Here is a 12,972-nt window from a genome sequence, read left to right as displayed (position 1 = left end):
ATCAATTCAGAATGCATCAATTTGTCTGTGTTTGGTCTCCATTGCGTTTTTGAGGCGGTCACTAAAATGCAGCTTGCAGCGTTTTGGTGTCCGCCTGACGATGAAGAGCCAAACTGATTCGTCCTGACTTATGATGTAAGTTAATGGGGACAGATCCGTTTTTCACTGACACAATATGGTGCAATTAAAAACGGATCCGTCCCCCATTGACTTTCAATGTAAGTCAGGATGGATCCGTTTTGACTTAGACTTTTTTTTTATGAATAATGCAAATGGATCCGTTATGAACGGATGTAAGCATTTGCATTATCGGTGCGAATCCGTCTGTGCAGATACAAGATGGATCCGCACCGAACGCCAGTGTGAAAGTAGCCTTACTCAGGTAAGAAAGTAAATGGGGCTTAAAGGTTTTATAATAGTCAGACACATAGCCATCTGGCCCTGGCACTTTGCCTGATGGGGTAGATTTAAATGCATGCAGGACCTCCTCTTCAGAGATAGGCTTGTTTAGAGATGTGATCTGCTCAACATCTGACTCCTTAAACCCAAACCAGGTCCATATGACAGACGTCACATCTGTCTTCTTTATGAGCACCTCCTTCTTCACACGTGTAAGCTCTTCCATGCTTGCGAGTTGACCAAAACAGGCACACAGCTTGACGACATCTAGGGCTGCAGGAAACGATTATTTTAGCAATTGAGTATTAATAGAGTACTCTAATAAGAAAAACCTTAAACTAACATATTGCTTTATGAAAACAATTTTTTTTATTTATCAGCCCCATGCTATTGCCACCATCATCATGTCCCGCAGCCAGCGGCATCAGCCCCATGCCATTTGCCACCATCATCATGTCCCCCAGCCAACACCATCAGCCTCATGTGCCATTGCCATCATCATCATCATGTCCCCCCAACCAGTGCTATCAGCCCCATGATATTGCCACCATCATCATGTCCGCCAGCCAGTGCCATTGCCACCATCATCATGTCCCCCAGCCAGTGCCATCAGCCCCATGTGCCATTGCCACCATCATCATCATGTCCCCCAACCATTGCCATCAGCCCCATGTGCCATTGCCACCATCATGTCCCCGAGCCAGTGCCATCAGCCCCATGTGCCATTACCACCATCATCATGTCCCCCAGCCAGCACCATCAGCCCCATGTGCCATTGCCACCATCATCATGTCCCCCAGCCAGCGCCATCAGCCCCATGCCATTGCCACCATCATCATGTCCCGCAGCCAGTGCCATCAGCCCCATGTGCCATTGCCACCATCATGTCCCCCAGCCAGCGCCATCAGCCCCATGTGCCATTGCCACCATGATTATGTCCCCAGGCCAGCGCCATCAGCCCCATGTGCCATTGCCACCATCATTATCATCATGTCCCCCAACCAGTGCCATCAGCCCCATGCCATTGCCACCATCATCATGTCCCGCAGCCAGTGCCAACAGCCCCATGTGCCATTGCCACCATCATGTCCCCCAGCCAGTGCCATCAGCCCCATGTGCCATTGCCACCAATTATTTTCCACACAGCTTGATGACATCTAGGGCTGCACGAAACAATTATTTTAGCAATTGAGTATTAATAGAGTACTCTAATAAGAAAAACCTTAAACTAACATATTGCTTTATGAAAACAATTTTTTTTATTTATCAGCCCCATGCTATTGCCACCATCATCATGTCCCGCAGCCAGCGGCATCAGCCCCATGCCATTTGCCACCATCATCATGTCCCCCAGCCAACACCATCAGCCCCATGTGCCATTGCCATCATCATCATCATGTCCCCCCAACCAGTGCTATCAGCCCCATGATATTGCCACCATCATCATGTCCGCCAGCCAGTGCCATTGCCACCATCATCATGTCCCCCAGCCAGTGCCATCAGCCCCATGTGCCATTGCCACCATCATCATCATGTCCCCCAACCATTGCCATCAGCCCCATGCCATTGCCACCATCATCATGTACCCCAGCCAGTGCCATCAGCCCCATGCCATTGCCACGATCATCATGTCCCGCAGCCAGTGCCATCAGCCCCATGTGCCATTGCCACCATCATGTCCCCCAGCCAGCGCCATCAGCCCCATGTGCCATTGCCACCATGATTATGTCCCCAGGCCAGCGCCATCAGCCCCATGTGCCATTGCCACCATCATTATCATCATGTCCCCCAACCAGTGCCATCAGCCCCATGCCATTGCCACCATCATCATGTCCCGCAGCCAGTGCCAACAGCCCCATGTGCCATTGCCACCATCATGTCCCCCAGCCAGTGCCATCAGCCCCATGTGCCATTGCCACCATCATTATGTCCCCAAGCCAGCGCCATCAGCCCCATGTACCATTGCCACCATTATCATATCCCCCAGCCAGCGCCATCAGCCCCATGCCATTGCCAACATCATCATGTCCTCCAGCCAGCGCCATCAGCCCCATGCCATTGCCAACATCATCATGTCCTCCAGCCAGCGCCATCATGAGCCCCATGCCATAGCCACCCACCCCCTGATCCCCCTGGTAGATTCGGGCCCCTGCTGCTACTTACCTTTCCTGCACGGCTGGCTGATGGAGCCTGCAGGAGATGAGACGGGCCACATCTTCTTCCCAGCATGGACTGGGAGGGACCTGACATCACACACAGCGTCAGCCAGCGCTCTGCCGATGTGTGAACGCAAGCGGTGCAGAGTCGGGAGGCCACGGAGCGGTGAGTCAGAAGCTTCTTCAACTTACTACCACTCCGTGGTCATCTATCGCGATATGGCGATATAACTATAATCTATATCGTCTGCCAAATTGATGACGATAATATCGTTTATATCGCCCAACCCCGCCACAGAGGAGTCTGTGTACTCCTAGACGGAGCTCCGACCTCCACCCAACAAAAAAAGAGACTGCTCAATGCCATCCTGGATCCCTGACCAGATAATGTCGAGGCCAATGTCATTAAGGTGAACCCCATCCAGCCTCATCAGTCTGGAATTATCACCTTCCAATTGGCGACGGCGGATCACAACTCCCAATCTGGAGCACACAAAGCGAGCAATTCTCACGTTGACTGCTCTCTGTACCCTTTCCACCACAACATAATCTCTGGCCCCTTGTCGAGTTACCAGGGGAATGATCTCAGACCAGACCAAGACCAATTCGGTGAAAAAACTTGGGATCCTCTCCAGGTCTGCGCGAATGAGGGTGATTAGCTCAGCTAGCTTAAGAAAACAGAGGTCGTTACCGCCGGCATGTATAATCAATATGACAGGGGAACGATAAAGCCTGCTCAACTCCACGGCTTCTGGCAGTACCTAAGACCATTGCAGGCCATGTATCCGTCGCCAGTGGTCCTCGATATTCGTGAAACCCAGGCTACTACCTCAAGGTCTATATTCCGCCCCCTGGGCTGCCCAAAAAACACAAGAGTGGCACAGGACGTAAACTATCGGACGGCGGATATCTGCGGGGAAAAACAACTATTTTAACAAATCCAGGCAAACATGAGGCAAAACAGGAGGTAGCCTTGCATCAGGTAGCCTGGAGTGCGCTGCTTCAGTGGCAGCCCCAATACGGAAAGAATGATGGGGGTGCTCCCGCCGCAATAAGACAACACTTAAAAACAGCTTGAAATTGAAAACAGGTGAGGGGAAAACCCGAGTCGTGCACCAAAAAACAATTCTCGGTCTGACGCAGGGCCGGGTACTCAGACACCGCCTTAACTGGGCAAGCAGGGCAGGCTGTAGAAAGGAATGCAGGCGCCCAGTGTCCTACTCTTTACTCTGCCACCAACTGGGAGTTACTAAGGTAAACAGAGAAGTAGTCAGCACTCGATCCTTTTTGCACGCCGGCACGGGAAGGAACAAAATCCCAAAACGCAATATAAAGAAATCCCTGCTGGCGCTTGAAGTCTTCTATTATTTACTCTTTATTATCTCACATCAATATCTCGAAACAATGGACGCGTTTCGGCTAATCCAGCCTTTATCAACTGTCATTTTGTTATAACGGTAGCTAGAAAGTGCCAATCACACTCTGACCAGCCGTCACATAGTATTGCAGTGATACAAAAAGACACACATAAAAATGTCAAACCACATTTCAAACACAATTACAAACATAAGAATACAGATATAAACTCAGAGATATCACATATCTTGCAGCGATTCATCGTGGGTTTATTGTCTGAAAAAAATGTTGAAAAAATATATATATATAAAAAAAAAAGGTATATTGAAAAATCAATCATACAGTATGCCATATAACGGCCAATTCAAAATGCACAATATCATATTCTCTATTTAATCCTCTGGGTTGTAATGTGCCGAGAGTATGTATCCAGTAAGCTTCCCTCCGTAATAGCTGATTTTTTTATATCACCACACCTCCTATTTCTTTTTACCTGTTCCAATGCCTGAAATCTCAATTGGGAGATGGAATGTTTTTCTTTATGGAAATGTGCTGGTAGAGGTAGGAGTAAGTTGTTGGAATGGATATTGCATTTGTGCTTACAAATACGGTCTTGTATTGGGAACGGGAATCAAGGAGGTTAACTTCCTATGGACTGCATGCGACCACCCTAGCTGAATACTACAAGTTGAGTAGGATTCTTAGAGGTTTACGGGTACATCTACGCCCAACTTTCTTCTCTGACGATGCCGCATACTGCAGTGATTTTGAAAAAATAATTAACAAATGTTCGCTGGACTTTATATTGCTAACTATTGATCGCAATAAGTGACTATAGAGATTAAAGAACAACTGGACATTACAGAATGCCAATTACAGGATTCTAAATTCCGATGCATTTGCCAAGCTAAGGGAGACGGTTGACAATTACATCTCTAGCTCCAAAAAAGAAACCGCAGAGAAAAAAAAGTTCCTGCTGGCCAACGAGGATTACCTGTTGAATAGAGTCTATAAGTGGCAAGAATTTTCATCACGTCTGGGATTCAACAGCAGAAGACCACCGGGGAGGAATTACTATTCAACCAGCTCTGGCAGTGAATCTACAGGATCACAAGAACCACGTCCTTTTTCTCAGAGGGGAGGTGGCCGACGGCCTCCAGGAAGAGACAGAGGGCGGGCCGCAAACACCGGCGGTCAAACCGTGACCGGAGTGTTACAGAATATTCAGACTCGCTCACAGGTATGACTCCCTCTTTGGTTATTAACTTATCTTTTAAGATATTAAGCCCAGTTCAAATACAGACTTTAGAAAGGGGACTGTCATTTAGTCCATCATTGAGGTTCAATAGCTTTCAAATGGATATTGATTTACAACAATTCTTTAGAAGAATAAGATTGAAGGCCCATTTTGCTACATCTGATGTTACCTCCTCGCTCAGTGACGCTACAGGTAGAGATCAGGGAATAGTTACAAATGAGCTTAAATTGACTGATCTCGGACTTAGACTTAAAAGCAGATATATACCCCCAAAAAATCTGCATCCTGTGGAAACATATGTGCACCTGGTTACCAGGGATGCACAAATTTTGATGGATTGCATCAGTAATGGGTAAGTGCATATGCCACATAACACCTCCGCACAGGAGAAGCAGGCTATCCGATCCTTGGAGGATAAGAGCTTGATTATTAAGCCGGCAGATAAGGGGGATTCGCTGGTTATCATGGATAAATGTAATTATGTCAAGGAAGTGATGCGCCAATTGTCGGAAAATGATACTTATATGGTTTTGGACAATGATCCAGTGTTTAAAATCAAACACAAAATTGCCACGGTCAATGTGACACCTGTGTTCTATACGCTCCCCAAGGTGCATGAAAAACTCACAAACCCTCTGTGTCGCCCTATAGTGGCATCAGAGGGTTTTATTTTATCTCGACTAGCGATAGTTTTGGAAAAAGCTTTATCGCCATTGGTTAAAAATTACTACATCCTCGCTCTTGGATACATCCCACTTTTTGACCACAATAAAAGAGCTAGGTAGGGTCCCAAAAGAAAGCTGACTGGTCACGATCGATGTGGTCAGTCTTTACACTTCTATTGACCATACTAAGGGAATGGAGGCCGTGACACAATTATTACGGCTGAATGCACACACCAGCATAGAACAGGAATTTCTATTGAGATTGTTACATTTGGTGTTGCATGAAAATGACTTTTTGTTTGGGGATGTTTTTTTACCTGCAGCGACGCGGGACCGCGATGGGCTCGAATTTGGCCCCGCCCTACGCAAATGCATTTATGTCATCATCTGAAGAAAGTCATATATACCACAATCTGCATTTCTAATGTGGAAAAGGTACATTGATGACGTGTTTTGCGGGTGGGAGTGGCCACTCGAGCCCCTCAGACACTTTTTTAACTATATTAATGGAGTTTATGTTGAACTCAAATTTACCATGACTAAGGACCAGTTTAAAGTAAGCTTCCTAGATACCTTGGTCTTTAAGGAGGGCTATTTTACACACTGATTTATATAGAAAGCAGACAGATCTCAATAGTCAGTTGCACTTTACCAGTGCACATCCTTCTTCTCTGAAAAAAGCCATTCCAAAATCACAAATCCAAAGAGTTAAACGAATAGTGTCTGATTCTCAGACACAGGAAGTGAGAATAGGTGAGATGCTGGAGAGATTTAGATCTAGAGGCTACCCGTCTAAGGTTCTAGAGGAGGCCACAGGAGCTCCGTCATTCCAACAAAGGAGCCAAAATTACTTGCGCATGGCCTTTACACATAAATTTCATTTGCTGAATGCGCAATTTGATCATATTGTCCGCAGACATTGGCCATTGTTGGGTAAGGCTTATCCCCAGGTTGCGGAGCTTAAAAATGCCCCACTGATATGTAATAAGAGAAGTATCAATTATCGCGATCAATTGGTTAATGTAGACAAGGGGACAATGAAACCAATTTTACGTCAAAGGACCATTGTAACCCAAAAAATGGTACCTACCCTTGTTTGCATTGCATCCAATATTCACATGTGATAAAAGGCGATTCCTTCCATCATCCATACACAGGTAAAACATTTAAAATCAGGTTTTTTTTAACCTGCGACACTGCCAATGTAATATATTTGATCAAGTGTCCCTGAGGTTTGGCGTACATCGGCGAAACCATGCAGACAATACGAGACCGTATTTGTAAGCACAAATCCAACATCCATACCAACAACTTACTCCTACCGCTACCAGCACATTTCCATAAAGAAAAACATTCCATCTCCCAATTGAGGTTTCAGGTATTGGAACAGGTAAAAAGATATAGGAGGGGTGGTGATATAAAAAATCAGCTATTACGGAGGTAAGCTTACTAGATACATACTCTCGGCACATTACAACCCAGAGGATTAAATAGAGAATATGATATTGTGCATTTTTGAATTGGCCGTTATATGGCATATAAATGATTTTTCAATATACCTTTTTTGAATTTTTTTAAATCTTATTCAATATTCTTTCAACATTTTTTCTGACAATAAACCCACAATGAATTGCTGCAAGATATGTGGTATCTCTGAGATTATATATGTAATTTGATGTTTGCAATTGTGTTTGAAATGTGGTTTGACATTTTTATGTGTGTCTTTTTGTATCACTGCAATACTATGTGACGGCTGGTCAGAGTGTGATAGACACTTTATAGCTACCGCCCGGCTGGGCGTTTGACGTTACTTCATATGATGGGGGGATGGTATTTAAGTTTGTATGTTATAACAAAATGACAGTTGATAAAGGCTGGATTAGCCGAAACGCATCCATTGTTTCGAAATATTGATGTGACATAATAAGGAATACACAATAGAAGACTTCAAGCGCCAGCTGGGATTTCCTTATATTAGGTTTTAGGATTTTGTTCCTTCCCGTGCCGGCGTGCAAAAAGGATTGAGTGCCGACTACTTCTCTGTTTACCTTAGTATCTCCCAGTAGGCGGCACAGTAAAGAGTAGGACACACGGGGGCGCCTGCATTCCATTCTAACATATTCATTATGCCAGCCATTTAAGGCTTGCCGGATTAGGAAATGCCTGGTGACATCTATCCAGCCGTTTAGGCGGAAATGAAAGCTGACGCCGACCATGCAGCGCTGGGCCACCACAGCAGAAACCCCGTGGTCACGTAGCCAAAGTAGATTAGCTAGCTTTACAGATAAGGACTCCTCAGTACAAACCGGCACCTGTTTATCAACAACTAATGCCCATCATTCTACCCACGCCTTACCATGACCTAGCCAGGTGGCTGGTGCAACCGATGCCTGGACTAAAGACATCAACCGCTGGTCACCAGATCCCACAGGTGGGGCGGGCATGGGAAGCCCTCCATCTCCGCGTCTGGCAACAGGTCTCGAAACTTCTGCAACTGGAAAAGAGAGAGAGAGTATCAGCAATGGTATTATGTGAACCCGGGACATGACGAGCCCAAAAACAGATGTTAAGTTCCAAGCCCCGTAGCACCATATGACGTAATAAGACCAAAACCGCAAGGGATGAGGATGACAAGCTGTTAATACAATAGACCACTCGCATTTTATTGGTCCGGAATAAAATTTGACAGTTTCGGAGGGAGTTACCCCATAGCTCGATGGACACCATTATGGGAAACAGTTCTAATAACGTTACATTGTTGCAGAGGCCTGCAGTGCGCCAAGATTCTGACCAGGGGAAGGCACATCAAACGGTGCCACATATAGCCCCAAAACCCGACGAACCCGCCGCGTCAGTAAAAAGGGACAAGTCCGCATTAAGACTCTTCGGGTGTTTGCCAGCAGGTGTGGCCATTGTTAAGGCAGGGGAAATCCCGCCAGACATGCAAATCAGCTTTAAACTGTGTAGTTAATCAGATGTAGTGTTCTGGTTTCTTAATACCCCTGGTAGCCAGAAAAGAAGTTGGGAAAAAAAACCTAGCCATGAGCAGGACCCTACATGCAAAAACCAATGACCCAGGAGGGATTGCATCTGGCGCAAGGTCACCGACCGGACCGAACAGAACCCTTTGATCAAGTCAGTGAGTATTGCCAATTTGTCTTTGGAAAGGCGGAAAACCATAAGGGCTGTGTCAATCTCAACCCCTAAAAAGGTTAGGCAAGTAGTGGGACCCACAGTTTTATCCTCCGTGATGGGGACGCCGAAGTGATGCTTGAAAAATCGGAAGGTATCTAACAGAAATTGGCAGGCGGACGAGCCGCTGGGAAAACGAAAAGGAAATCATTGAGGTAGTGGGGAATGGAACGGGACCCCGACTCGAGGAAATAGCTAAATAACTTGAAAAAGTGGCACGATATTGAGCAACCCATTGGCAAGCAAGTGTCGTGGTAGTTTAAACAGTCTACCATACAGCCCAGCAGGTGGTGACAATCGGGTGTACAGGGAGAAGCCGGATTCGATGTCTGATTTGGCCATGAGGGCGCCCTGGTCCGAATGACAGACCAAGTACACAGCTCTGTCAAAAGATACATACGAAACCGCTACTTCCTGTTTGGAAATGCCGTTGTTCACGGAAGAACCTTTGGAGAAAGAGAGGTGGTGGATGAGTCTGAATTGCCATGGCTTGCGCTTAGGAACCAAACCTAACAGGGACATGCGGAGGTAGCGGAAGGGTAAGGAATGGAAGGGGTTCGCATACCTGTCTAAATTTACCTCCTTAGTGGTCTCGGAAGATTTTTAATTGTCCGCAAAAGAAGGGTGTCGCGAGAAAATAAATGGGACGAAAAAAACAAAAGTGAAGTCAAAACGCAACTGCGCCGCAGCTTCCTTATTGGGATACAGGACGAGCCAGTGGGCCATCACGTCCACCGGAGTCCTTATTTTCCGTTGCAGTGGACGTTTTGGTAGATAATCTTGGGGAAGGGCAGGAGGCATCGGACTACAGCGTGGGAGCCTCCAAAGGACGAGCACTCATGCTTATATTTACACAGGCCGTAGAATCTACAATGCCCTTGGTGCACGGCCGCTGGTCCAGGAGCATTAACGGAGAGACCAGCGGCCGCCGACTGAAATGTTTGAGTCTTCTGCGCTAACATTTAACGCAGCTACACGTCAGTCGCTTTAACTCCCCACCCAATTTCCATCTGCAGGGCTAGGCGTTTACGAAACACCTCATTGTATTTCCACTAAGCACTGCCGCCGTGAGACTTATAAGCACTGTATATGGAGTCCATTTAAATGAAAAGCTCTGCACAGCGCTCAGTGTTTATGGCCCGTGATACATCCTAGCACTGCAATAGCCTGCAGCCAATTACCCATTGTGCAAGCTACTTTTCGCTTACAGTCTGAAAATCAATCTGTGTTGGGCCGGCGCTCCTTGTCTACCATATGTTGGTCAACCGATATTAAAGACCAAATGTCCACATACTGGTTGGACCAAATCTTCTGCTTAGTGTCATCATCCACATAAGAACCCAGGGGACTAATTCCTCAGAAAACGGCTTCCTTGTGAACCCCTGCTCTAGGAACTTTGTCAACGGGCAGCGGGGATGCAGTAGCGGCCGCCAGCTCAAGCTGACATAACAAAGCCTTAAGGGCCGGAATTAAAGGGAACCTGTCATCAACTTTATGCTGACCTCACTGAGGGCAGCATAAATTAGTGACAGAAATGCTGATTTCAGTGGTGTCACTCATGAGCTAAAAGTAAGTGGTTGCCGAGAACCAGCATCATAATCATGGCAGCCCAGGCGTGAAAAGAGTCAAATCTACCTGAGAAGAGTCATGGTTATTCCTAATCTCCTGGTCTCTCACCCATCTGCTGATGATTGGCAGTTCTCTCCTAGACAGAAAGGGAGAAAACTAGGTAGAAGACTGTCCGTCATCAGCAGGTGGGTGGGAGAGCAGGAGAACATGAATAACCATGACTCTTCTCAGGTGGCTGTGACTCTTCTCCAGGCCCAGTCTGCAATGATTGTGATGTTGGTTCTCGGCAACCACTTACTTTTAACTTATAAATGACAGACCGCTGAAATCAACTCGCCTGTCTCTACTTTATACTGCTGTTAGTATGGGCTGCATAAAGTTGATGACAGTTTCCCTTTAAATTATTATTAGAAATCCCAGGCCCCCGTATAACTGACCGCCCTCTGGTGTCGGAAGATCCACAGGAACCACCGGCTGAACCTGTGGAAGAGCAGGTACTACCGAAACCGCGATGGTCCGACAGACCCCATGGTCCGACTGACTGGCCGAAGAAACAGGCTCCCGCCTTTTGCTGCAAGGATGAGATTCCGAACTGCCAGAGCAACTCAGATCGAACATCGATGGCAAGCACCAATGGGAAGATCTGGAACGGGTCGAACACCTGCTGTGCCGAGAAAATCTGGAAAGGACCGGTGCTGCGACCGCCTCCATGTAGCATTAGGGCGCCGCCTACGACGAGCAACACTTTCGAAGGACGAACAAGTTCGGGAACCCATCCTGGCCCCAGCTGTGGGACAGGTAGCGGTGTGCTGCTTATTTATAGCAGAAGCTTGTAACAGCATTGTAGAGAGGCCACCAGCAGGTGGCGCTGTAATACAGGGAATAACAGCAGAAACCTCCGAGGACTGGCTGGAGGGGAGAAGAGACAGGCAGCTCCTGGGGCCGATCGATAGGGGAGGTGACCGGCTCTTCAGGAGCTGAAGAGGAAGAGCCATTATTATTGCACTGTGGCGGTAAGGAGCAGCGGAGCCTGCAGCCCATAGGAAAGGCGGGACAGGAACCCTAGACCTTCAGCCTGGACCGGAGGACAGCCATCAGCTCCTCCTCAGCCATACCTGCAGCTCCTGATTGCAGCCGGAGATGAGAGGCTGACCCCCTACGTTTACTTCACAGAGGAGGGGTGGAGGCGACCAGGGGAGAACCATTCCTGCATTATTTTGAAGGGAGAGAAGGGGGAAACCACACCACTTGCAGCTACAGGATTCAGTACACTCCGAACACCCCGCCCCTTTGTCTGATGGCTACATCTGCTCCAGCCTGCTGCTCTTTTAACCCTTCTACGCACGAACAAAGCTAGTATCGCAGTCAGAGACCTCCTCTGTATGCAGTCCGGTGTCTATCAACAGAGGCCATAAGGATCTTTACTAACACCCAGCCTCACAAACAAGAGAACCCTGAAGGACCTAGTCTTCTAATCAGGATCCTGAGAAGTACACTGACCTCTCCTGTTTAGGATTCCATTGACCTGCAGAAGAACACAGCTTCCTCCTCTTTAGGAACCCATTGACCTGGAGAAGTAGACAGCATCCATTGACTTGGAATGTAGGGAGCCTCCTGCTGTTTAGATCCCATTGACCTGTAGACATAGCCGCCTCATGTTTAGGATCCCATTGACCTGGAGAAGTAGACACCCTCGCTGTTGTTTAGGATCCCATTGACCTGGAGAAGTAGACAACTTCGCTGTTGTTTAGGATTCTATTGACCTAGGGAAGAAGAGAGCATCCAACTGTTCAGGATCCCATTGACCTAGAGAAGTAGACAGCCTCCTTCTGTTCAGGATCCCATTGACCTGGAGAAGTAGACAGACTCCTTCAGTTCAGGATCCCATTGACCTGGAGAAGTACTCAGCCTTTTAAGGATGCCAATAAGAAGGAAGATCTTGAGGGTTTCCAAACGCTCTCTTGTTGCAGTCTTCTTCCTCTTCACCCTGTCATCCTCCTTCCTTTACTTCATTTACGTTGCTCCAGGCATAGGTAAGGGTCTAGTATATACTGTGCAATAACTCTTACTAATCATATAGTTCTGGACCCGTCATATGGCTTGTACAATGTCTTGTCACTGGTCCTACAGATGATTAGTCCTTGTGCTATCTATTATATGTTATACTGAATGTACAGTCCTGATCATTATACTGGTCCTATAGATGATGAGTTGGGGTGGTATCTATTATATTTTGTCCACTAGATGTACATTTCTGGTCATTATACTGACTGGTCATATAATGCCTGGATGACATGTATTATATGTTTTATACCGGATTTACAGTCCTGATCATTATACTAACTGGTCTTCTAGATGGAAAGGCCAGTTGCTATGT

At 46.9% G+C, this 12,972-nt stretch overlaps 1 protein-coding gene and 1 long non-coding RNA gene across 4 annotated transcripts in view; one reads left to right on the top strand and one right to left on the bottom strand.

Moving 5' to 3' along the window:
• Window positions 1-363: 363 nt before the first annotated feature.
• Window positions 364-11,828, bottom strand: LOC122941856. The gene is made up of 3 exons (XR_006390530.1): window positions 11,711-11,828; window positions 8,191-8,328; window positions 364-672 (listed from the first exon to the last, which is right to left on the bottom strand). It is a non-coding gene; the product is annotated as an uncharacterized LOC122941856 (long non-coding RNA).
• The window catches only part of B4GALT5 (beta-1,4-galactosyltransferase 5), an 88,571-nt gene continuing 87,126 nt past the window's right edge, over window positions 11,528-12,972 (top strand). For all 3 annotated transcript variants that reach the window (XM_044299324.1, XM_044299322.1, XM_044299323.1), the window contains exon 1: window positions 11,528-12,628. In XM_044299324.1, coding sequence (XP_044155259.1) covers window positions 12,514-12,628 — 115 coding nt within the window. In that variant the 5' untranslated portion in view covers window positions 11,528-12,513. The remainder of the gene's footprint in view (window positions 12,629-12,972) is intronic.

Source organism: Bufo gargarizans, chromosome 6, assembly GCF_014858855.1.
Source record: "Bufo gargarizans isolate SCDJY-AF-19 chromosome 6, ASM1485885v1, whole genome shotgun sequence".
NCBI classification, from domain to species: Eukaryota; Metazoa; Chordata; class Amphibia; order Anura; family Bufonidae; genus Bufo; species Bufo gargarizans.
Note: the sequence above shows the minus strand (reverse complement) of the source record. Positions and strands in the feature narration are given on the sequence as shown.